The following is a 26,269-nucleotide window of genomic DNA, read 5'->3' on the forward strand; positions in this document are numbered from 1 at the left end:
CCCCTTGCTGCTGTGGGACACTGTAAGCTGGGTGATAATGGTGAAAGGCAGGGTTGCAGACCTACCTAAGACATGTCAATGTGCTCACAAGTGATCTTTTTATTTGAGGTATATAGCTGTATACACACACACACCTATTATTTTATTTTTTTGTTAAGTTTGTTAAACCACGCAATAAATGTAACACTCAAAAACCAGCACCTATTGCTGTTTTTTTTGTTTGTTTTTTTTTATGAGGCAATTGGCCCATACTCCCGAGGAGGCGGAGCTACGCATGAACCCCACGCACCTGCCTCCTGTGCTCCTCCCACAAACTTTCTCCTCCTGTCTCCAGCCACTGCAGGGCAGACTAAAGCTCTGCTAATACCCCCTCCCAGGAACCACATATACCCCGGAAGAGAGGCGCGAGCCACAGGGGGCGGCGCCAAGTGGGATTCCCGTGCTCGCCCAACTCCCCTGCCACTGACACTCTCCCCCTGGTGCGCCCCCCCCACCATAGGAGCAGCGCCACACGGGAGACCGTGCGCCCGCCTACACTGCCGGCCAGACGCCTGACATTTATTTCCCTGGGGCAGCCGCGACCCATAGGGACGGCGCCACGTGGGAAACCGTGCGCCCGCCTCCACTGCCAGCCAGACACCTGACCTCCCCCTGTCACTTACGCCACACTGCAGACCCGAGCGCGCCTGCCCCCGTTGCCTGTCGATTCCTCTGAACGGCTGTAGGAGGTGGCGCTACACGAGAGACCCGCGTGCCCGCCTCCATGACCGACCCGACCACCGGGGGCTCCGTCCCTCCCCCCTGGGGGAAAACCCAAAGGAGTCCCTCTCCTCACCGTGTCCCCCTCGCCCGCCGCCGCTAAATCAAACAGCGGCGGGAGGCGGCGCCACACGGAAGACCCAAGCGCTCGCCTCCCTTGTCCGCCAATTCCCCCGACATTCTCCACTCAAACAGAGAACCCTTGTCTGGGCGGGCAGAGACGCTGCACAGAAACCACTCCCCTCCACCGAGTCCCGGCACCTCACCTGCTCCTGCCCCCCACAGATCGCTCCATGCTGCACTCGGTCAGGCCGCAGATGGAGGACAGGGACGGCCCGGCCAGGCCAGACCCATCTCCCCACAATCCCTCTCCACCTGAATCTTGCCTCCCCCCTCGCCGCTAACTAAAACAAAGCGGCAACACAGAGGGGGGGGGGGGGGAGTGCCCAGGAAGTGACCCCACCTTTAAGATCTCACTCCCACCCCCCGGTCAATTGCTGTTGCCACCCATACGGGCTAGGCCAGCTCTATACTGCTAACTCACATACTGCCGACCAGGCGGCAATTTTAAATTACTTAGAGGATTGTGATTTACCCTCACTGACAGAGGGAAATGCCACCCTGAATGGGAAAATAACGGTAGAAGAATTGACAGCGGCAGTGAAGGCTTCAAAGGCGTCCAAAGCGCTGGGCCCTGACGGCTTCACAAATATCTACTATAAAAGGTTCCTACCCATACTATCAATACACCTGCTAAACCTCTTCAATTCATTCATGGAAGGGAATCCTATCCCAACATCAATGTCCACAGCCAACTTGGCGATCATTCATAAGGACGGGAATGACCCGACACAGTGTGGTAGTTACAGGCCTATATATCTGCTGAACAATGACCTCAAGCTATACAGTAAGATACTTGCAAACAGATTAAATCCCATACTATCCAGACTAATTCACCCGGACCAAGTTGGGTTAGTCTCTGGTCGCCAGGCGGCGGACAACACACGTAAAATTATAAACATAATCGATCATGTCCATATGTCCAACACGAAAGCGATGTTACTGAGTTTGGATGAAGAGAAGGCATTCAACAGAATTGACTGGATATTTCTGAACAGTACCTTGGAAAAATTCGGCTTTAAGGACACCTATCTTGAAGGGGTCAGGGCTCTGTATCAGAACCCGTCCGCTGCAGTCAGACTCCCAGGTGGGGCGTCTGAGCGATTTCATATCAGAAATGGAAGAAGACAGGGATGTCCCCTGTCACCTCTCCTTTTTGCTCTCACGATTGAACCACTGGCGATAAAAATACGTAAAAATATGAATATTCAGGGCATAGAAATAGGAGATACAAATTATAAAATATCTCTCTTCGCTGACGACATCATTTTAACTTTGTCCAAACCCCAAATTTCCCTTCCGAACCTTCAAAGGGAACTGACGGACTTTGGCAAAGTATCCTGATATAAAATAAACAGCGAAAAATGCGAAGCCCTAAATCTCAGTTTACCAGAACTCGAGGTGAAACTTCTAAAATTACATTTCAGCTACAGATGGTGCTCTGCAAATATCAAATATTTGGGAGTGAATATATCGAAGCACTATCGAGCTCAATATCAAGATAACTACCCAGCCCTCTGGGACGCAATTAAAAAAGACCTAGATCAGTGGGAAGGTTACCAGGTCTCATGGATTGGGAGAATGACATCTATTAAGATGAATATACTCCCTAGACTTTTGTATTATTTTCAGACACTCCCGGTCCATGTACCCAACACTGACCTAAAAAATATACAAAATAGATTGTTTCACTTTATTTGGCAGGGCAAAAGACCCAGAGTGGCCAGATCAGTTCTGTTGGCATCAAAAGGAAGAGGGGGTATGGCTGTCCCTGATATTCTCAAATATTACATAGCGGCGCAGTTGAAACAAGCAGTTATGTGGAATACTGACCCGGCCCAATGTCGCTGGATTGAAATAGAGACTCAGTATGCCAGAGTGCCTTCTCTGCAGGCCTGTCTCTGGAGCCTAGACAGAGGAGACAGACAGGTCCATAACCTAAAATTAAAAGCGTCAATACTCACCTGGGAGGTTTGGACGAAATACAAGGCCCGATTTGGGCTCTGCTCGCCCAACCCACAGCTCACGCCCATACCAAATAACCCCAAATTCCCCCCGGGATGTAGATCCAAACTCTACGACCAACTGAGAAAACGAGGGATTGGGACGATTGCGGATCTCTTAAACCTCGGGAGGCTCCTGAGCTACCAGGAATTACGTACCAAATATAAAATTAGAGAACTGGACACATTCAAATACTTACAACTCCGACACTTCGCCCAAAAAACTTGTTCTACCCCAGAGTTCCCCTCTCTCACCAAATTCGAAAGACTGTGCAAAGCTAACACTTACCAAAAGGGACTCATCTCGGAAATATATTCTGAACTTGAAAACTACGGGGATCCCCAAAACCACGATTACATGCTCAAGTGGGCAGCAGCTTTGAATATTACAATAGAGAGATTTGGGATGAAATCTGGGCAGCAGCCCCGGGAACATCCATATGCACAACAACTAAGGAAAATATCTATAAAATTCTCTATCACTGGTATTTGACCCCAGTGAGACTAAATCAAATCTACCCCCTGGTGTCGGACCCATGCTGGAGAGGCTGTGGTCATAGAGGGGACATGGCCCACATCTGGTGGTCATGTCCGGAAATCATAAAATACTGGGCTAAGGTACAGAATTTGGTAAAAGAGGTCACTGACCTAGAGCTACGTATAGATCCACTGACCTACCTGCTTGCAAGGCCAATTCTGGGAATTGACCGTCCAACCGGGAAATTAATCTCCTTTATTCTCACCGCGGCAAGATGTGAAATAGCGGCTGCCTGGAAGAAACAAACCATCCCCTCTAAAAGGTCTATAAAAAAAGAGGATCAGTGAAGTGATGCTCATGGAGAAATTGACGGCCATGCTCAGACAGAAACTCTTTACATTTTACAATATATGGGAGCCATGGATACTCCACACAAGAAGAGGAGGCCCTATAAACATTGAACCAGAGATGGAGCCGTGAGCTTAAACTCAAACAGGGACAACTTTGGGAAAAGGCCTCCCAGGAACGGTACACCACCCCCTCCACCCCCCTCTCTGTCCTCCCTCTTTGAGGACTCCACCCTCAAGGACAGTTGAGTCTGTCTTTCTTTTTCCCCACTAAATGCAAAAAACAAAATGTTCTGTATTAGGCCGCAAACTATGTATGTTGAATATGTCTTGTATTACTGCCTAATAAAACTATTTGAAAAAAAACCCATCATAAATACAATTTCAGTGACAAAAGACAAAGAAGTTTCACTTAAAATGTAACAAAAGAGAACAAGTTATGGTCGCAGGGTCCCCAGTAGAAAAATGCAACCTTCCATCGGCCGCCAGCATAAGACTCACTCCGGCAACCATTTTGTCTGCACAAGTATTCTTACCTGGTGGAAAAACCTGTTTCCTGTTAAACACCTATCATGAAACATCGCTAAAACTAGAAAACACCCTTTATAAACTGTAGAAAAAAAGCTTGTCACAGGGCTGAGTGCCTTCACTTTATTGTGACCTATACCAAGTGCCACTGAACCATTAAGAGGTGGACCCCATTTCTCTAAACAAAAATAAATCCAAAAGGAGCAGGATTCCTTAGTTCGTTATGGGTAGAGAAGAGAGAAAAACACTCCATTATTTCCTCCCTTCCACCATGATGATGTGGTATCCAAACTTGGTCTTCACAGGAGGGTCAGTATACACTGGCTTGTCCATCGTGCTCACTGACAGAGCAAATGCAGCATCTTGGAAAGGTCCCACCATTGACCCTCTGGTCATCCAACCAAGATCTCCCTGGAGGAGTCAATAGAAAAAGGCAGATATTAACAAAAACCCGTTCTCTTCTGTCTCCAGCTCCCATCCTCGTGCACCTCAGACTGAAGGATGCTTCATCATCAGCTGAATATTTATTTCCTAAAAATATTCCGCGTATGAGGATATTGCTAAAAGCATTTGCTCTTGGAGAAGACTGCAACAGATAAACAAATGGCACAGTTAACAATGACTCAATATTTTAACAATGGTTTTATCAAAGCAAGATGTGGTTTCCAACAGAGGAGGTTCCACTAGAGCTAAGCTCTTCAACTTTTGGCCCATGGGCCAAATCCTTCTCCAGAAGGTCCTTGAACTGTCTACCTATACTAATTTTATTGCAGTTGCTCGGGCATGTAAATGCATGTTTTCATACTTAAACTCACTATAAATAGAAAGTTGATAACATATCTGTATGGTGCAGATGCTAAAAACGCTTATAATGTGTATGGCAACTTTTTCAATCTACATAACATTTTGTTGCTGTACATTCTGGTCCTCCAACTTGTAAATGTTTTCTACACCAGCCCTTTGGATAATTTGTTGAAGACCATTGCCCTACAGTGTAAAAGCCTTGTTCAAGGCACTCAATCTAATATAAATGTGTTCATCGGTAGACGTGACATGTTTAAGGGGTTCACCATCCAGGTAACTGAAGACTGTCACATAAATGTAACATTTATAAAGTATTTTTTTCACGGTATGAATTCAGTTTGTAAAACATGAGCGAAGATTCGGGAGGGGGTTTGATTTCCTCTGGCTATTCCTATTTGTGTGATATCATTGTGTGCTAAACAGTACTTTGCACAGGCAAAGCCCCCTCCCCATCGCTTTCTCCTTATCGGCTGTAACAGGGACATGGTGGGCTGCAGGTTGAGGTTCTGGAATGCCACGGCCTGGGACAGCACAGGCGCTGAACACCAAAGGCCCTAATGATGTACCAAATTAGTCATGGACACATGCTCGTTCTCTAGGGGTAGATCAGGCTGAGAACAAATGGAGAGAAGGCGGTGCGCCTTCTCTCCATTTGTTCTTTGCCCGCACCTTGGTAGGAGCACACCGACAGCGCCAGGATCCCACACACCAACAGTGAGTTATGCATGGATTTGTTCCGGTTTCTTCTTGCAAAGTGTTCCTCAGTGAAGAGGTTATAGAGGGGCCGGATACCACTGTGTTATAGAGTGTGGCTACGTGGGATTTCTCTTACATTGCGTTGTATATACACCTCAATATTTTATTTGTGCCTGATCTAGTCTGAGTAGCGTCGCTGAGGGAAGTGGTGTCCCCATTTCTCCAGAAGTAGATCAGGCTGAGCATGCTTACAAAAACGGAAGTGGAGCCCTCTCGACTTCTTTCTGTGCCATCTGGCGCCTGGTTGTCGTCATGTGAGAAAGGGTTGACACAAATTACAATATAGGACGCGTACCCCTTGCCTGGCTTTATCTTCACTGTACTGCGTAGCCACCTCGCTGAACCGCACCCCAGATTTCAGCTTCTCCATCGCTTCCATAACCTTCCCGTGCTTCTCACACAAGATGTGCCTCACCTGAGGGAAGGAATAAAGAGATTACCGCCCAACAAGGACACTCCTCCGTCCACATGGCTATTTCTTTCAAAATCTCTACCCCCAGCTGTATAATACGGGGTCTGTTTGACTTCAGTTCTCTCGCTAATCTTTAAAGTGTGTGTGTGTGGTCAGAGCTAGAGATTATATATATATATATATCCCAACAGACCACGCCCTGATCCCGTCGCAATTCTGAGGTCAGCGGACATGTTCTGCCCTGTACTGAAGCAAGGGAAACCGGGGAGGCCTGGACGTCAGGCAACGGGATGGGACATTTGGTCACAGCCACTGCGCCGCAACCAAATGGCCGGCGCTTTGCCGCAGACAGACCCTCCGCCGCAGCCAATTCGCTGTTGGGATCCCCGCCTCTGGTCACTTCTAAGGTAAGTTTTATTACAGTTTAGGGTAAGGGGCTAATTTAAGGGTTTTAGCAGTTAGGGTAGGGGGTTAATTGAAGGGGTTTTAGCGGTTACTGTAAGGGGATTTAAGGTAAGGGCATAGGGTAGGGGGTATACTTACCATAGCAGCCGGCAGCAGAGTAAATCGTGGCAAAGCGCCGGCGCCCATTTGGTTGCGGCGAAACAGCCACGACCAAATGTCCTAGACCTGGGGTGCACAAACTTTTTGCCGCGCCCCTGCCTGCTCTCCTCCGTTGTTTCCCCCCCCCTACCTCGCACAGCGTCAAATGATGTCACAGGGTCGTGCAACATTACGTGACAAATGACATCACATTGCAATGGCAACCATGATGTCAAATGTCGCCGTGTTGCCATGGTCACGTGTCCTGAAGCCGGCTGAATCTCAGTAAGTAGAGGTCGTGCGCAGTTCCCCGGCATTTAATTTAAATGCTTTGGGGAAGTGTGCGGAACCTCTGCAACCGCTTGCACCCCCCAGTTTGCGCACCGCTGTACCTAGACCGGCAGGGATCCCTTCTGTTCTGGTAAGATAAAAAAATTGATTTCCCAAAATAATGAAAACATGGAAGTGAAGGGTCTCCTCTTCCGTTCCCATCACATTCACCGCTTCCATGGAGGAAGAGATCTCCTCTAGAAAGCGGGCGTTATCAGCATAACATTGGCTGAACATTAGAAGGGCTCCTGGCGTGCCGGCTCTCGATCATTATGGCAGCCTTAGGCTTAACGTTTCATGCGTTTCATTACACATCAATATACACTGTCAACATTATACAGGAACCATTTTTGGGTGGGGTTGCTGTACATACGAAATCCATAATACATAATGTAAAGATGTATAAACCCAGCACCTCACTCAGCCATAGTTCCAGTCCCCAATAACGACCATTGAGTATGTGTGTATATAAAGATACTTCACCCAACCCAAATTGGAAGAAAAAGACCCAGCACCGCACTTTGGATGCATATGGCTGTTTCATTAGTCTTTTTTATTATCATTGCAGCGCTGGGTCTGCTTTTTCCAATTTGGTTTGGGTGAAGTATCGTTATATTTTACTATTCCGAGCCGTGTACTTGCCCTTATATGACAGGTGCCATGCGGAGGTGTGCCTACTACGCACGGTGTATGGTGTATGCGCACATACACACTGTTAGACAAACCAATGTTGAAGGGTTAAATAAAGCAGGTCCGAGAAAAAGAATTCCTGGAGAATTTCACAATGAGATACTTGAGATGAAACCAGTAAAGTGAAAGATATTTGCACATGTAAATGTACATACACACTGACCTTGACAGCATTTCCACCTTTGGGGGTTTTAGTCTTTTTATCATCATCTGCCACTTCCCCTCCGCCTGCACCGCCTATATACAAAATAAATGTATATATTACACACAGAGTGACAATGTGTCACCTTTTGCCTGGAATATCCATGCACATGGAGCCCATATAAGCAAATGCATCGCTGTTGACACAGCATGGGACTATATCTATATAGTCATCGACAAATGCGGTCGCCCTTAGCGACTGCATTTTACCGCCTGGCGAGGTGCTGCGGCGGCATTTTCCCCCGGCTGGACGTGACGCCATGACGCTACACGGTGATTGCTCTGCACTGGATGCTTTTTGCATCTCTTGGACGATTGAACTATAACCCCTGACATGCTCATGGCCGTTGACTTTTGACGCCGCCCCTCAGTGACGTCCCTTCCCCTGTTCGTGCGTGAACTCTGCCCGCCATTTTTCGCCGCAGTATGCGTCGGAGCTTCCTCACGAGCTGTGCTCGCCCCACCCTCCAATACCGTGGGGAACCCGCCCGGAAAGCCCTCTGCCCCCCCCCCCCCACCCGAGCCCGGTTCCAGAAAGGCAGAGCGGTGTCTCCCCAGTACGGATGTGGCGGATTGTACCCGGGGGCCACCTCCTACCAGCAGATATTAGTGAGGGAAAAGAGCCGGCCCGCGCAGGTGAGGAGACAAGATCACGGCCGGAGCCCCGAGCGCACACATCTGTCAGTCACACTCACACCTATACATAGAGGTGCACCCCCTATAAATAATATATACACACCCCTATACATATTACACACAACCTTTACATATCACACACACCCTTATACATATTACACACCCTTTACATATTACATATGCACCCTTATACATAACAGTCAGTCACCCAGTCAGTGTCACCCGTCTAGTCTAGAGAGACACACACACACACACACACACACACACACACACACACACCTTAGTAGGAATGTATTCAATTTTTTAAAAGTGGCTGGGGCTAGGTGGCGAGTAGATTTTTTTGGTTCGGCAAGTAGATTTTTGTGTGATTTGTCAAGAGATAAATAGATACACTGTATATACACACACAAAAAGAAAAAGTGGGTTTGTTGAAAGCACACAAAAAATATGTGAAAGTACAAAATGGATTTTATTAGCAATACAAAACACAAAAATAATATTAAAATATACCTAAACACATACTAAATGAACACTGCTGAACCAAAGACTACACAATAAAAATGTAGAGACCCAAAATATGTAACATGCAATATGTAACATAGGTATGATAATGCAATGCTCCCGGAAGAAGCCTTACGGCGAAACGGCCATTGGCGTATCTATACCACTCACTTTCCTGTGTCCCACTGCTGCACCGTGCTGACCATCTCCTAGTTTGGAGCTTTACTGCTGATGCTGTTTTGTCCGGTCTCTGTGACTGCTGTATGATTGCTGCCTGATGCTAACAGTGAGCGGGATGCCGGGGGCTTGCATTGCCTCTTACTTACCTCTGCCTTGGACTCCCCTTCTCCTCTGGATGTCTGGTGCAGCGTCATAGCAAGTATCTGGACATTTCTTTGCTCCACGGTAGCCTTTGGGACAGTATCATTTTTGTCTGCCACAGCTTATATCAGTTACACCTAGCTGTGGCATTAGGGAGTTATTTTCTTATGTCTATCTCCCTTGTTTTCTCTGCTGACTCATTGTTTCCATTTTAGTCGTCTTTGAGGGGACCCCACCTCTGCATATTTTAGACATTTATTTTCTGTCTTTCTCTGGCTCTTTATTATAACTGCCAGGGTTTAGCCACCACCTTCTGGCTACACAGCATCTAGGGCAGGGGTGGGCAACCTATTTTTCAATGTAACCACAGGTGTGGCGAATTAGAAGTGAAAATAGCCACACCATGTAAAAATTGAGGTATTATGTTGCGCATGCGAAAATTTTAAACAACACACACTGTTTGAACAAGTTTATAAATTCTCCCATCGCAACCCCCCTCATCCTCTCACCCCTCTTCATTCTCCTCTCACGCCACCTCTACCCTCCTCATCATCATCACCTCACCACCATCTCATTTATCCCCATCATTATCATCATCATCATGATCTCCCCTAGTCCCTTTCAGCAGTCCCCCTCATCATCAAGCACCCCCCCACCCCGTCCTATGCGTAGGGCACATAGGAGGGTGCATAACGTGCGGGGCTTAGGTCAGAGGATCTGTGGCGGCGGGAGGGGGTATCTCCGCTGCAGAAGTGGGGGCAAGGTGGGTGCCGGTGTGGGCAGGCTTGGTGCAGCTGTGGGGGGAGTGGGGGTGGTCTTGGCAGCATGGGAGGGGATGCTGAGGGCAGCATGGGAGGGGATGATGCGGGCAGCGTGAGAGGGGATGATGAGGGCAGCGTGAGTGGGGATGATGAGGGCGGCACAAGAGGAGAGCGTCAGGGCAGCGCGAGAGGGGAGGTTCAGGGCAGCGCAAGAGGGGAGGGTCAGGCCAGCGCGAGAGGGGAGGGTCAGGGCAGTCTGGGGGGGGTAGATCTGGGCAGCCTGAGAGGGGGTGGTCTGGGAGCATGAAGGCAGCATGAGTGGTGATCTGGGCAGCAGGAGGGGACATCAGGGGGGGATGGGGGTACCTGGGCATGGGGGGGGGGGGTATCCTAAGCCTGGTGGTGGGTGCTTATGCAGGCTGTGGGGGTTTAAAGAGGCTGAGCTGGGGGCTGCTCCCGGTTCTATGGCTCATGGTGGAGCTGATCAGTAAAGCCAAAGTCACTCTCAACCCCCTGACAGTGGCTGGGGCCGGCTGGCTTCTCCCTTCCTGCACAGCTGAGGAGCAGGCACCGGAGTGAGGCTGGAGAGCTTCCTCTCTGTGCTGCTGCAGCTTCTCCTGTCCCTGTGGCTGCCGGTGCAGTAAGAAGCAGGGGGGAAAGGGAGGGGGGGAGAGGAGGAGAGAGAGAGCTTCCTCTCCGTGCTACTTCTCTTGTCCCTGTGGCTGCCGGTGCAGTAAGAAGCAGGGGGAGGGGGCGTGGGGGGGTAGGAGATAGGGCTTCCTCTACGTGCTGCTGCTCCTTCTGTCCCTGGGGCTGCCGGTGCAGTAAGAAGCAGGGGGAGGGGGGGGGGAGGCTCTATTCGCCACAGTTTCACTGCCAATTCGCCACAAGTGGCGAATGGCGCCAGGGATGCCCACCCTGGATCTAGGGTATTCATTTATTATATTTTCATTGTTGCTCTTTTTTCTGTTTACTTGGGTTTGTGTAGATATTGTTTTTTTACAGTCATTTGTATTATCATGTGTTGCTGATCGGCCGATCTCCATTGCATTTCGGATTTGCATTATCATACCTATGTATTTTGCATGTTACATATTTTGGGTCTCTACATTTTTATTGTGTATTCTTTGGTTCAGCAGTGTTCATTTAGTATGTGTTTAGGTATATTTTATTATTTTTGTGTTTTGTATTGCTAATAAAATCAATTTTGTACTTTCACATATTTTTTGTGCTTTTTAACACATCCTCTTTTTCTTTTTGTGTGTGTATATCATAGTGGGTTGTTAGCACCGCCAGAGGGTAAATTTAACCCCTACATCTGTGTCACGGTAGCTTATGACAAGATATAATGAACACCAAATATCTGGGTTGAACTGAACGAGGCTTAGATATAATAAAATATATTTATTCCTTAAAAAAGGTGAACACAGCAATATAGTACAATTAACAGACAAGAAGGTAACACTTACTTAGGGTTGGGGGATGGAGAAGTATCAGCTAGCAATTCTCCAGCAATCCGGTGATATTCCAGGTGGAATCAGAAGCACAACTAAAAACTGTAGGGTTGACACAGTTTGTATACCTGTGTAACCCTATTCTTAACATTGAATACAGACTATTGGTGAACAATTATCTGTATCCAATCCCTAACGTGGAGACACAGATTAACCCATGCCCCCAGCTAGTTAGCCCATGTGTTCTGGGACTCTGAGGGTCTTATTTCTGTAGCCCCATAATTAAATCAGGGGCAACGACCAGTCTACCAAATGAAGAATCTGATATGTCTACACCTACAAACAATGAAGATCCTAACACTTACAAACCACTCCAGTTTGAGGATTCTCCGCCCTCAGGTAACAATTAGAGTGGCAGAGTCTGTTGATTAGTACTTAGGCTCAATCATCCGGCTGCCCTTTCTGACCTATTTAGCATAGCAGATGGAGTTTGCATTTTTCAGAGCAGATCCAAAATACCATACATATACTCTTTAATATCTACACATATTAATAAGTTCCATTCTGGTGAGCTCAGTGGGTCGAAATTTGCCAGTTTTTAATGCCTACAGTGACTCCACATATTGGCCAAATATCAACTCTCTGTGACCTCCAGAACTGGAGATACAGAAATGTACTTTAAAACATTAAAATACAGGATTATAATGAAACATGGGAACAGGGGAACATACAGTTTCCTGACATGACAAGGTGTAAGCCACATTCCTGGACCGCAGTCCAGTTAACCCCTTGCCTCCCTGGTGAGGTCAGGGGGTGGCCATATGGTGTGCAACCCTTTAATACCGGGCCAACCCCCCCCTCTCCCTCTACAATCTGGCCTAGTGATTTATTTTGATCTATGGGGGATGGTTTTGATTGCGACACCAACTCTGTGTGATAGATATATAGATATATATATATATCTATATATCTCTATACACACACACACAGTGTTCGACAAACCTATACATTTGCACGCGCCGGGCGAGTGGATTTTACACTGTGGCGAGCTCCTATTGGCCCAAGCAGCACACGTGTGGTACTAGGTGGCGAGTAGATTTTTTTGTGATTTGTCGACCACAATATTATATATATATATATATATATATATATGTATATATATATATATATATATATATATATATATATATATATATATATATATATATATATATATATATGTAGAGGTATCAGTACCGTGTTAGCCGAGCTTCAATAATCAAAAAATAAATAGATGATACCGTTCTGTGGCTAACGAAATGCTTTTATTTGTGCGAGCTTTCGAGATACACTGATCTCTTCTTCCGGCGATGTTACAATGAATGAAGCAAGGATAACTAGAAAACAGTGTCTCTTGGAATGTTATCTGTGCTTCTCCTTCCCCCGGTGTGGATGTGTTTTATGGCTAGAGGTGTCAAAGGGTAACTGAAAGCAAGTGAAGAAAGAGTGTGTATGTGTATCAGTGTGAATAAAAATGAATGGAGAGCCCACAGTATAAACAGTGCTCTACACAAGGTGTGTGTGGAGTGAGAGGGATATAAATGGTGTGGGTGGGTGTGGAAATGTGAGAGTTTGTAGCACAACTAAAAGTGTGTGTGGATACTATGTGGTCCCTATTGGTGTATATGGATGGAAAAATAAGGAGTATTAGTATGTGTGAGAGACAGCTGTGTGTGCATACATATAGCACAGTATGTACAGACATGGCCTTTAGCGCTCATGGGAAGAGAGTTCGCTAGTGTCAGTAATGACTCATAAAATTTCGATCTCTGTATAGGCCACTGCTAAGTGTCCCGAACAGTTGCATAAATTTGTATTCATGCAACCGTCTCTCTTTCGGGGTTTTAAGATTACCTTTGAGTATGGCAACCCTCAGATCGTTTATCTTATGGCCAGAGTCAGAGAAATGTTCGCCAACAGGACTGTCTCTTGTTCCGCGTGTGATGCTGTGGCGATGCAGGTTCATTCTCTTGTTTAGCCCCTGTCCTGTCTCACCTATGTAGTAGAAAAAGAACCCTCTATAGCACTCGGGTTCACGCTCTGATGATGAGTGGGTGATTTAAAACATAATCTTTATTAGTGACATATATAAAATAGTAGATGTTGGAACAACGTACTGGAGGTAGGTTGATCCTGGATATTAGTAGCCGTGTTGGCTCCGGATCAGTTAGTAGCTAATATACCAGATATAACTATATTGGAACACTGGTAACAGAACAGCACAGAGATCCTGATGTGGACCTGTGTGATGGGGGTGTGCTGCTGGGTGTGCTAAAATAGGTACTGAATAGACATATCACATTGTAGCAGGGTATGCGTGAGTCCTTTAATAAGGTGGTAGGTGTGATATGTATATGCTGATAGACACTGGGAACATATATATAGTGGTTATCAGTGGTCGTATGTGCTGTCAGCTATGTTGCCACTCTGTATATTGGTGTGTATCTAGCTAAGTGTCAGAGTGACCTGAGGTAACCTTGAATGCTGTACTGCAGGGGTAAGTGTCCTGCATTAACCTCTAGGGCTGTATGTAGCAGGTAGATAGTGTAAGCAGAAGGTAAGTATTAGTAGTCTTTAACAGGAGGGCACTATAGCTAGAAGGTATGTGGTCATATCCTAAATCAGAGGGTGAGCTGGAAGTAAGCACAGTTAGTAACCCTATGTGCTGCTGTCTAGAGTATCCCCAACAGCAGCGCAGCTAGGGTGTTGCTGCGGGTGACCAAAATTCAATAAACTATGTAGGTTTAGCACTCTCTAAACAGACACCACACAATCGAGGCTTAAAATGACCATCGGGGCACTTTTAGCCTGTATATCCTGCACGAGCAGGCTGCCGCATGAACTCGCGGTTAGAGACACATAATGCGGAGGCAGTCACTGGTCTGCGCGTGCACGTGGGAGAAGGGAGCCGACGCGCGCGTTTCGCGAGAGGCTTTCTCAAGGCGAATGGTAAGTATGGTTAAGGGAACCCTGCAGGTAGGCAGGTATATATAGGGCCTCCAGAGAGATGACGTCATGGTTTAACCCCTGGTGCGCTGAGGTGTGCTTGGTGCTGTTTCAAGAACACAGTAAGTATGCCAATGTTAATAGCTGCATACCTCACACACTAAACAATAAAAATCTGACTCCTGTGTTGTCTCGTTTTTACTTCTTGTCAGATGTATGCCCAGTAGAGCCATAAATTGGCTCATTCTGTGCTACAGAGGTAGTATCAAGGTGGATGCCTAATAAAAGGTTATATGCTAATGGTATGAGGGTTCAGAGATGCCCTAATAAAAATAATAATGTCACCACTGTTAAGTGGCTGTAGTCAGTGTACAGGACTATGGAGTTGCCTGATACCATGATGGCAGAGCAAATGGAATGAATATAGGTAGTAGTGATGAGGTACGGGAGTGGTGTACATAGGGACAGTGGACATGAAAATATGATCTGTGTCATAGTATTACAAGTATGGGAAGTCATGGCAGATGTCACAGGGGTGTAGGTTATCACAGAAATGGGGTGTATAGGAATCCCTCATTGAGACCTCTAGGTGATAGTGTCCCAAGTGTGTAGATCCATTTGGACTCCTTTTGGAGGAGAGCTTTGTCCCAGTCTCCCCTTCTTTGTCCCCGAGTGAGGTGGTCAATTCCACAGAAGGTAACTGCTTTTAGATCCCCGCCATGACACAGATTGACATGTCTCGACAGGGGTTTGTCGGTCTTGTTCCTGACAGTACCTATGTGCTCAAGCACCCTCTGTTTTAGACATCTGCTGGTTTTGCCCACGTATATTTTCCCACATGTACATATACCTTGATATATGACGCCCATGCTGAGGCAGTTGATAAAACTGCGTATTTGGTACATCTTTGAGTTATTCCAGTTCCCAAATTGTTTGGTAGTTCTCATATACTGACAGGCCTTACAGCGTTGGCAAGTGTAGGATCCCATAGGTTTGGGCGGTAGCCATGTTCTTGGTGTTTCATCCACAAAGTGGCTGTGGACCAGTAGATCTTGCAAATTTTTGGCACGTCTACTGGTCATGGATGGATACTCATGAGTCACTCCTTTTAGGAGGTCGTCTGCTCTCAGAATGTGCCAGTGTTTTCTCAGAATTTTTCTTGCCATGAGTATGGTCTAATGGCTGTTTCCCATTTCCTAAAAACTAGGGGTGGCTGGTATACTAAACATAACTCCTTCACTCTGGAATTACTTGAGTTTGTACTGACGCGTAACTATTTTCTCTTTGACAAAAAAATCTATCACCAAATAAGGGGCACGGCAATGGGCACAAAATGTGCCCCCACGTATGCCAACCTCTACCTGGGATGGTGGGAATCCCAGGTGGTATTTACGGAAGACCTAGAGGCATACACAGAGCACATTGACCTCTGGGTCCGCTACATCGACGATGTGTTTGTCCTGTGGCGAGGCCCAGAGGGAACCCTCAAAGAGTTCATCAGTATACTTAATACAAACCTGTACAATCTCCACCTCACACTGGAATATAATAAGGACACTATGTGCTTCTTAGACTTACAGATTTCAAGGGGCCCTGATGGCTCCCTCCATACCACAATTTATCGCAAGGCTACAGCCACCAATAACCTTCTGGAGGCAAGTAGCCACCATCCCAGAGCTCAGATTAACGCCATACCGACAGGCCAGTTCCTCCGCTTAAGAAGGAACTGTAGCACTGATCAGGAGTTTGACCAACAGTCAAGGAATATGACACTACGTTTTGTGGATAGGGGGTACAGCCGCAAGTGCATAAAGAAGGCCTACAAGAGAGCAAAATACACCCCACGAAAATCCCTCATCATGGACAAACCACCAATTCTGAGGGACAGAGTAATACGCTTCATAGGCACCTACAATAGGGAGTGGCCCCTGGCAAGAAAAATTCTGAGAAAACACTGGCACATTCTGAGAGCAGACGACCTCCTAAAAGGAGTGACTCATGAGTATCCATCCATGACCAGTAGACGTGCCAAAAATTTGCAAGATCTACTGGTCCACAGCCACTTTGTGGATGAAACACCAAGAACATGGCTACCGCCCAAACCTATGGGATCCTACACTTGCCAACGCTGTAAGGCCTGTCAGTATATGAGAACTACCAAACAATTTGGGAACTGGAATAACTCAAAGATGTACCAAATACGCAGTTTTATCAACTGCCTCAGCATGGGCGTCATATATCAAGGTATATGTACATGTGGGAAAATATACGTGGGCAAAACCAGCAGATGTCTAAAACAGAGGGTGCTTGAGCACATAGGTACTGTCAGGAACAAGACCGACAAACCCCTGTCGAGACATGTCAATCTGTGTCATGGCGGGGATCTAAAAGCAGTTACCTTCTGTGGAATTGACCACCTCACTCGGGGACAAAGAAGGGGAGACTGGGACAAAGCTCTCCTCCAAAAGGAGTCCAAATGGATCTACACACTTGGGACACTATCACCTAGAGGTCTCAATGAGGGATTCCTATACACCCCATTTCTGTGATAACCTACACCCCTGTGACATCTGCCATGACTTCCCATACTTGTAATACTATGACACAGATCATATTTTCATGTCCACTGTCCCTATGTACACCACTCCCGTACCTCATCACTACTACCTATATTCATTCCATTTGCTCTGCCATCATGGTATCAGGCAACTCCATAGTCCTGTACACTGACTACAGCCACTTAACAGTGGTGACATTATTATTTTTATTAGGGCATCTCTGAACCCTCATACCATTAGCATATAACCTTTTATTAGGCATCCACCTTGATACTACCTCTGTAGCACAGAATGAGCCAATTTATGGCTCTACTGGGCATACATCTGACAAGAAGTAAAAACGAGACAACACAGGAGTCAGATTTTTATTGTTTAGTGTGTGAGGTATGCAGCTATTAACATTGGCATACTTACTGTGTTCTTGAAACAGCACCAAGCACACCTCAGCGCACCAGGGGTTAAACCATGACGTCATCTCTCTGGAGGCCCTATATATACCTGCCTACCTGCAGGGTTCCCTTAACCATACTTACCATTCGCCTTGAGAAAGCCTCTCGCGAAACGCGCGCGTCGGCTCCCTTCTCCCACGTGCACGCGCAGACCAGTGACTGCCTCCGCATTATGTGTCTCTAACCGCGAGTTCATGCGGCAGCCTGCTCGTGCAGGATATACAGGCTAAAAGTGCCCCGATGGTCATTTTAAGCCTCGATTGTGTGGTGTCTGTTTAGAGAGTGCTAAACCTACATAGTTTATTGAATTTTGGTCACCCGCAGCAACACCCTAGCTGCGCTGCTGTTGGGGATACTCTAGACAGCAGCACATAGGGTTACTAACTGTGCTTACTTCCAGCTCACCCTCTGATTTAGGATATGACCACATACCTTCTAGCTATAGTGCCCTCCTGTTAAAGACTACTAATACTTACCTTCTGCTTACACTATCTACCTGCTACATACAGCCCTAGAGGTTAATGCAGGACACTTACCCCTGCAGTACAGCATTCAAGGTTACCTCAGGTCACTCTGACACTTAGCTAGATACACACCAATATACAGAGTGGCAACATAGCTGACAGCACATACGACCACTGATAACCACTATATATATGTTCCCAGTGTCTATCAGCATATACATATCACACCTACCACCTTATTAAAGGACTCACGCATACCCTGCTACAATGTGATATGTCTATTCAGTACCTATTTTAGCACACCCAGCAGCACACCCCCATCACACAGGTCCACATCAGGATCTCTGTGCTGTTCTGTTACCAGTGTTCCAATATAGTTATATCTGGTATATTAGCTACTAACTGATCCGGAGCCAACACGGCTACTAATATCCAGGATCAACCTACCTCCAGTACGTTGTTCCAACATCTACTATTTTATATATGTCACTAATAAAGATTATGTTTTAAATCACCTACTCATCATCAGAGCGTGAACCCGAGTGCTATAGAGGGTTCTTTTTCTCCCTGTTCACTACTGTACTACACCCTAAGCACCGTTCACCATCACACTATACCATTGTGGCTGCAGCAGGGGTCCCCCTATCATCCCAATCACCTATGTAGTAGCAGCCCCCTGGGCATTTCATGCACATGATGAGGTACACGACATTGCTGGAGGAACAGGTGAACCCTCCTCTGATTTTGTATTCCCGATTCTTGTGTGGTATTTGTATTGTGTCCGCTGTGTAGAGCATTGAGCAGGTTTTGCATCTTGGGTCCTGGCATGGTTTTGTCCCGCATTCAGTTGTACTGCTGAATACTTTACTCCTCACCATAATATTCTTGAGATTATGGGGTTGTCTGTATGATAATAAGGGTGCTTCAGGGAAGACCTGTTGCAGTCTTGTATCTTCCTGGAGGATGGGTTGTAGTTTCCTGGCGATCTTGCGTAGGTCTCCTAGGTGTGGGTTATATGTGACCACCAAAGGAACCCTGTCGCTTGTCTCCTTCTGTTTGTATTCAAGGAGATCACTTCTTGGTATTCTGGTGGCTTTGTGAATTTGCTGGTCTACAATTCTGTGGTTATATCCACGGTTTATAAAGTCTGATCTCAAGGCTTTAATCCGCTGGTCTCTGTCTGCTGTGTCGGAGCATATCCGGTTGTATCGTATGGCTTGACTGTAGATGGTTGCATGTTTGGTGTGTGTCGGGTGGAAGCTGTTGTCCCTCAAATAGCTGGCTCTGTCTGTAGGTTTGCGGTATACAGAAGTCTGTAGTTGGTTGTTCTTTATAGTAATGGTGGTGTCTAGAAAATGTACTTCATCCGGGGAATGGGTGAGTTTGAGGTTGATGGTCGGGTGGAACGTATTGAAGTTGTCATAGAACTGTAGGAGGTCCTGTTCGCCAGAGGTCCAAATCAGGAGGATGTCATCGATGTAGCGAAGGTATGTAAGGGGTTTCAAGTGACAGGTGGACAGAAAGTCACTTTCCAGTTTTGCGCAGAACAGATTGGCATACTGTGGCGCCATCCGAGTACCCATAGCGGTCCCGGTTGTCTGGAGGTATGTGTCATTTCCAAATGTGAAGTAGTTATGGGTCAGAATAAATTCAATGCATTTAGTCACTGTCTCTGTGAGTGGCTCCTGCGATCCCAGAAAGTATCTGCAGGCTGAAATCCCATCCTCGTGGGGGATGTTTGTATAAAGTGACTCTACATCCATAGTTGCTAGTAGTGTTCCTGTAGGGAGGGGGCCAATGGCATTCAGTTTGTTTAGCAGGTCGGTGGTATCCTGGATATAGCTGGGTGTGTTCCTGACAAGTGGTTTTAGAATGCCCTCCACCCAGCCAGAAATATTCTCGGTAAGTGTGCCAGATCCAGAGATAATAGGGCGCCCAGGGTTACCCTCTTTGTGAATTTTAGGGAGCATGTAGAATGTGCCAGGTTTTGGGTTAGCTGGTATCAGGTCCAGAATTTGTTCTCTTGTGTGGATCGGGAGTGTTTTAATGATCCTGTTGAGTTCTCGCATGTATTTTTTAGTTGGATCCTCCTGCAGTTGGGTGTAGTACTTTGAATCAGAGAGTTGCCTGTGTGCTTCCCGCAGGTAGTCTGTGGTGTTCATTATGACCACTGCTCCTCCCTTGTCCGCAGGTTTGATTGTTATGTTGTGGTTGGCCTTTAGCGATTCTATGGCTCTCCTCTCCATCAGTGTCAGATTATATGTTTGTTTCCTTACTTTGTCCAGGATGGTGGTTTTGGCGCTGTGTCTGAAGCTTTCAATGTACCGGTCCAATGTGGGGTTGCGCCCAGTTTGTGGGATCCAGTTTGATTTTTGCTTCTCCCTGCTCATGTGCAGCGGCTCTCCTTCTGCAGTGTTGGCATAATCTTGGTTGTGTCTGTCATGGAAGAACTCCTTAAGACGCAGCCTTCTGAAGTATTCTTCTAGGTCACTGCACAGCTCAATCTTGTCCATAGGCTTGGTAGGGCAGAATGTGAGACCCTTTGATAATACTGAGGACTCTGCTTGATTAGGTGTGTAATCTGAGAGGTTAACAGTGCAGTCCTGTTCTTGGTGACTGTCAATGTTTGTATTATTAGTTGTTTTGCTGGCTGCTGCAGAGTATCTCATTCTTAGCCTCAGTCTGTGCAGTTTCTTTTCCTTATTGCTAATTAGACCCTTCAGGAGTTTTTCATGGAATGTTTGGAGTCCTCTCCATGTGTCTGTGTGAATTTCTCCTGTATCCAGGATGCTGTCTATTGTCACCTTTGTCTTTCTCCTGTTACTGTAACAGATGCTGATGAGATGGTTCCTTAATCTTTCTGAGTTCCTGGTGCACAGTTGTTGGGAGAATTTTGTGTTGTATGTGGTAGCAAGTGGGTTTTTGAGGACGAGTCCTTTCGGGATCAGATGCTCCTTCTTGCATTTGCTGAGGAAGATGATATCGCTGTCTAGTTGTGCCTGTTTTTTCAGTAAATCCTTTAGCTTCATTTGGGTGCGGTACAATGTGGTATCTTCCATATTTTCATGTAGAGGTATCAGTACCGTGTTAGCCGAGCTTCAATAATCAAAAAATAAATAGATGATACCGTTCTGTGGCTAACGAAATGCTTTTATTTGTGCGAGCTTTCGAGATACACTGATCTCTTCTTCCGGCGATGTTACAATGAATGAAGCAAGGATAACTAGAAAACAGTGTCTCTTGGAATGTTATCTGTGCTTCTCCTTCCCCCGGTGTGGATGTGTTTTATGGCTAGAGGTGTCAAAGGGTAACTGAAAGCAAGTGAAGAAAGAGTGTGTATGTGTATCAGTGTGAATAAAAATGAATGGAGAGCCCACAGTATAAACAGTGCTCTACACAAGGTGTGTGTGGAGTGAGAGGGATATAAATGGTGTGGGTGGGTGTGGAAATGTGAGAGTTTGTAGCACAACTAAAAGTGTGTGTGGATACTATGTGGTCCCTATTGGTGTATATGGATGGAAAAATAAGGAGTATTAGTATGTGTGAGAGACAGCTGTGTGTGCATACATATAGCACAGTATGTACAGACATGGCCTTTAGCGCTCATGGGAAGAGAGTTCGCTAGTGTCAGTAATGACTCATAAAATTTCGATCTCTGTATAGGCCACTGCTAAGTGTCCCGAACAGTTGCATAAATTTGTATTCATGCAACCGTCTCTCTTTCGGGGTTTTAAGATTACCTTTGAGTATGGCAACCCTCAGATCGTTTATCTTATGGCCAGAGTCAGAGAAATGTTCGTCAACAGGACTGTCTCTTGTTCCGCGTGTGATGCAGGTTCATTCTCTTGTTTAGCCCCTGTCCTGTCTCACCTATGTAGTAGCAGCCCCCTGGGCATTTCATGCACATGATGAGGTACACGACATTGCTAGAGGAACAGGTGAACCCTCCTCTGATTTTGTATTCCCGATTCTTGTGTGGTATTTGTATTGTGTCCGCTGTGTAGAGCATTGCGCAGGTTTTGCATATATATATATATCATGCGGAATATAATAACAGAATTTGACAACAGATAAAAACCACTTGGCAACCACCCCCCTCCTCCCCACTCACATCTAAACTCAGTCCCGCCCCCTCCAACTAGCACCAGCTCTCAATCCCCCTGCTCTGCTCAATGAGCAGCGGTGACTTGACCTGTCAATCAGGTCACTAATCACTGTGAGCCGAGGCGTCGGGGTGGGAGGGTTTAGGCGCGATCAGGATTTTTCTATCCCTGTATATATGTAGATCTAAACTATTAAAATGAGAAGCATGCACTCTGCACAGTGTAAAAATACATTACGGTAATATATACTCTAAAATATGCAGGTATAAAATGCTCACTCAACACCGTAAAATTCATAAATGTGCAGCGAAAGCACATGAAGTGCTCGTTACCAATCATCTGTGAAAGGAGAGACGTGTACCCAGGTCCAGGTGATCTTTTTGGAGGAATATCACAATGAAATCCAATTTTGCAAAGCCGCAGGTAGATTAACAACAGTGCATAGGATGTTGAAAATGTTCTCATGGGTGTAAAAACTGGAAATGCTCACTGGTGTTTCAAGATATATAATACAGACTCACGTCAAGGCGTCACGACAGTGGGAATGCACCAAAAACCCAACGAAGTTCATCACTGTGAACGTGACTTCATCACCATTACCCCTCGAGATGGCACTTTCTTATTGGGTTTTAACATGGGAGTAAGCATTTGTTATACCTGTATATTATATATTAAATCACTTTTTACACTTTGGAGCACACGTGTCATTTTTCTTTTTTTAGATTCTTTCTTCTGGTTGTGGTTCATCTACACAGAGAACCGGCCCAAGACTCATTTATTTTGGGCATCAAGTTAGTCCAATTTATTGTTGTAATGTATGGACTTCTATGGCTATAGATACCGTATTGGCCCGAATACAGTGCGACCTCGCACATAATACGACCCCTACAATTTTGAAGCTGTTCTATATGAAAAATTTAAAAGGCGTTAGGCTGCACATATGAGTACAGTTTTCGGAAGGACATTTTTAGGGGAAAAAACGTAGCACTATATTCAGGCCAATACAGTATATATCTATTTGTTCATATCCATTTACGGTTGTCTTTAACATTTATATAATTTATTAAATCATTTACACTAACAAACATTATACACTTTATTAATCCTCTCACTTCGACGATCATACCTCATGCACATGACATTCGGTCTCACTTTATGACCACCTCACTTCAATCTATAATATAGTTTTTTTTTAAATTAACACTTCAGGTAGCGCTCTGTTGTACTATATTGCTCGTGAGGAAAGAAAAAAATATATACATATATGCACACACACACACACACAAAGATGACAACATGGTCAAAAACACAAAAAAAATCTATACACGTGTGTTTGTGTGTGTGTGATCGAGATCCACAGGGCGGTGGTTACAATCCTGACTATCAATGTTTACGGGATCGGGATGCCAGATGTGACACTGCGGCTCCCGTTACCGCGCACCCCTCTCCCCTCTCTCCGGTACCTTTTCCTCCCTTCCCGCCGCTCTTTCCTTTCGGAGGCATTTCTCTGCTTTGCCACTTCTGGGGGGAGGGCGTCGCGTCACCTACGTCATCAAAGCGCCTAGACCGCACAGCGCCGCCTTCCTCTTGTCACAAGGAGGCAGTAGAGGCGGGCTAGGAGAGCGCCCCCCGCGGCGGGGGGGGGGGGGAAGGCTTGAGGAGCGTGTTTAGGATGACATCGCTCGATGACGTGTCACCAAGCCCGGGCCCTGGGGCTGCGGAGGGCATCACGTGCCGTCCTCTGGGCGGGGTTCCACAAGCGGGTTATGAGAGGTGGCCGGGAAGTGTCATGAGCAGGGCTGGCGTTCTGAAGAGGCGTGGCCTCCGCAACATGTCCCCACTGATTGGCGGAGGCGTGGCTGCGGCCCCACTGTCCTCCTCCAGCTTGGCTGTACTTCCTGGTGGTGGGATCATGCTGCTGCAGCTGGCCGGGTGTCCGGGAGCCTGACTGTACGGGGGTGGGGGAGAGCGCGGATCCCTGATCCCTGGGGACAGCACAGGTACCTGACACCTCACACAATGCACATTATCCACCCTGCACCCGGAGCTACTTTATTCCCGACTTGTACAGAAGAATAAATAAATGAGCAACTAATTGTGGCCACAGCAAGTTCAGTGGGGTCTAATATTTCTTATTAGGTATAAAGACATTAAAAAGTACTCGATGGCATAGAACCTGGCAAATAGCACGTATTTTTATTTGGGTCCTTAATTATTTGGTGTCTATGATGTATTGTGTACATAATAATTAGATCAAATGTATTTCTGTTACCAAGTTACAGTTGCTGATTTAGTACTGTATGTGAAGCGGAGTTGCGATTGTCAAACTGTCAGAAAGATATGTGGTAGCAGGAAGCAGAAACAATATGACATTTTATGCGACACAGATCATTGAATAGGCGCTTTCTCTTTCTGTGAACGATTTGAAATTTGGCCTTTAAAAAAAAATATGTTGTGTAAAGAGCTTTAGTCCTGTTTAATCAAAACAACAATGCTCTCCTGGAACTCGGCTCGGTACCACTACTTTTTTCACTTCCATTAGCGGCTTTGTGCAGTGATCAGGAGTTATAGCATTACTTTTCTTTTAGGAAACAAAAAACAATACAAAAACATTTTTATTAAACCGGTTTAGCTCGTTTTTGTTGCCTTGAAGGAGTAATGTTACACGCACTACTGTTTTCCTAGCATATTGACCTGGTACACAAAGTAAGTTATGGTGACAAAAATCCTTAACTGTGCAGCAAATAAAAATACCACTTGTAAGCACGTTCACGTGTCAGACATGTCTCCAACCCTGCCTTTCGGCCTAGGACATTTGGTCGTGACTGTTTTGCCGTGACCAAATCTCTGCCGTCGTTTCACCACAAGTGACCTCGCCGCCGGGACCTGTTGCTGAGCTCAGACAGGCTGCTACGCTTCCGCGTGTCCGCGCCTCTGCTGGGCGATGTGTGCTCATCCCCAGCATACAGAATGACGCGATTGGAGGCGGAACTTTAAAAACAAAAAATAACCTGTGTGTTTGTGATTGGCTGGTGAAGTACAAATGACGCGGCTGCCGCTTGAAATCACAACTTCAGTTGTCTTCAAGTGCAGCGGCGACAACGCTGTAATCATCGCCAGGGGTCGTTTTCAATTTGAAAGCTCCCACCCACCAAAGCGATAGAGTGGCGAACGTGTGCCCGCACGTCAGCACGCGCACGTCGCATCACAGCCTGTCTGAACTCAGCCTAAGGCTGCGCCCCAGTCCTCCCTGCTGAACGCGCACCTAGCGGCGCATGCAGTGACTACAGCCGCGATCGGCGGTCTGTAGGGGCGTTCTAGGGGGAGCTGGGGCCATGACAGGGGGCGCGGCCATGATGGAGAATATCAGCCCTTTCATTGGCTGCGTGACGAACACGTGACCGCGTCGCTGCATGGGAAGACAAAATTCTTGTCTTCCCTGCTAGTGTACGCTTCACATCGCCTTGCGCGGCCACTGGGGCCTGCCCCATAGAGGGCAGTGCTGTGGTGTGTGGCGCACACCGGTGCCTCAGCCTAACCTTGGCTCTTGCCCTAAAAACCCTAATACTAATGCTGTCCCTACCTTAAAAACCTTAACCCCTCACCCTAAAACGACTGAAGTTAACCCCTAACTGCTTAAACCCCAAAACTAACTTCGTACCCTAAAACTTACCATGTAGTAGACGCGGCCGACGGCAGAGGATTCAGCGGCAGAGCAGCCGCGGTGGGTCCCTCTGCGGCGAAACAACGGCGGGGACTTGATCACAGCGGGATGACCGCAACCAGATGTCCCATTCCGCTGCCTTCCCCATTATCTCTTTGCATACACTGCATATTGAGAAATGGTTTCTGCTATCAAAACAGAGGGCAATTTTTTTTTTTAAATTAGTTGGTTTTGTTTAACTTTGCTGCTAGATGGGCAGCAATTCATTACTCTGTGTTAAAAAAGAAGCAGGTGTGCAGCGTGACGGAACTGAGGTACAAAGTACAATTTTCTTATTTACAAAGTAAAACCGTCACATCTTTATCTTGTGTGTGTAGTATATATAAGATAAGTAAGGTTTAT

The 26,269-nt window shown here is 46.4% G+C and overlaps 2 protein-coding genes across 2 annotated transcripts in view; one reads left to right on the top strand and one right to left on the bottom strand.

Moving 5' to 3' along the window:
• Positions 1 to 4,344: 4,344 nt before the first annotated feature.
• Positions 4,345 to 23,933, bottom strand: LOC142489337 (peptidyl-prolyl cis-trans isomerase NIMA-interacting 4). Its single transcript, XM_075589903.1, has 4 exons — positions 23,667 to 23,933; positions 7,934 to 8,007; positions 6,091 to 6,210; positions 4,345 to 4,646 (listed from the first exon to the last, which is right to left on the bottom strand). The coding sequence occupies exons 1-4, from the start codon at positions 23,704 to 23,706 to the stop codon at positions 4,488 to 4,490; spliced, it is 393 nt and encodes a 130-aa protein (XP_075446018.1). The 5' UTR covers positions 23,707 to 23,933; the 3' UTR covers positions 4,345 to 4,487.
• Positions 23,934 to 24,049: 116 nt separating this feature from the next.
• The window catches only part of RFFL (ring finger and FYVE like domain containing E3 ubiquitin protein ligase), a 52,173-nt gene continuing 49,953 nt past the window's right edge, over positions 24,050 to 26,269 (top strand). Inside the window, exon 1 of the mRNA XM_075589902.1 lies at positions 24,050 to 24,203. The gene's annotated coding sequence lies outside the window, so the exon portion shown is untranslated. The remainder of the gene's footprint in view (positions 24,204 to 26,269) is intronic.

This window comes from Ascaphus truei, chromosome 3 (assembly GCF_040206685.1).
Source record: "Ascaphus truei isolate aAscTru1 chromosome 3, aAscTru1.hap1, whole genome shotgun sequence".
Taxonomy (NCBI): Eukaryota; Metazoa; Chordata; class Amphibia; order Anura; family Ascaphidae; genus Ascaphus; species Ascaphus truei.

What these genes read in the sequence shown, in the direction of transcription:
- LOC142489337 (XM_075589903.1), bottom strand. Translation starts at nt 23,706, where the DNA reads ATGCCTCCGAAAGGAAAGAGCGGCGGGAAGGGAGGAAAAG. An exon ending in AAGGTGGAAATGCTGTCAAG is followed by an intron (nt 6,211 to 7,933) that starts GTCAGTGTGTAT and finishes TCCTTCCCTCAG; the next exon opens with GTGAGGCACATCTTGTGTGA. An exon ending in AAGATAAAGCCAGGCAAGGG is followed by an intron (nt 4,647 to 6,090) that starts GTACGCGTCCTA and finishes TGACTCCTCCAG; the next exon opens with GGAGATCTTGGTTGGATGAC.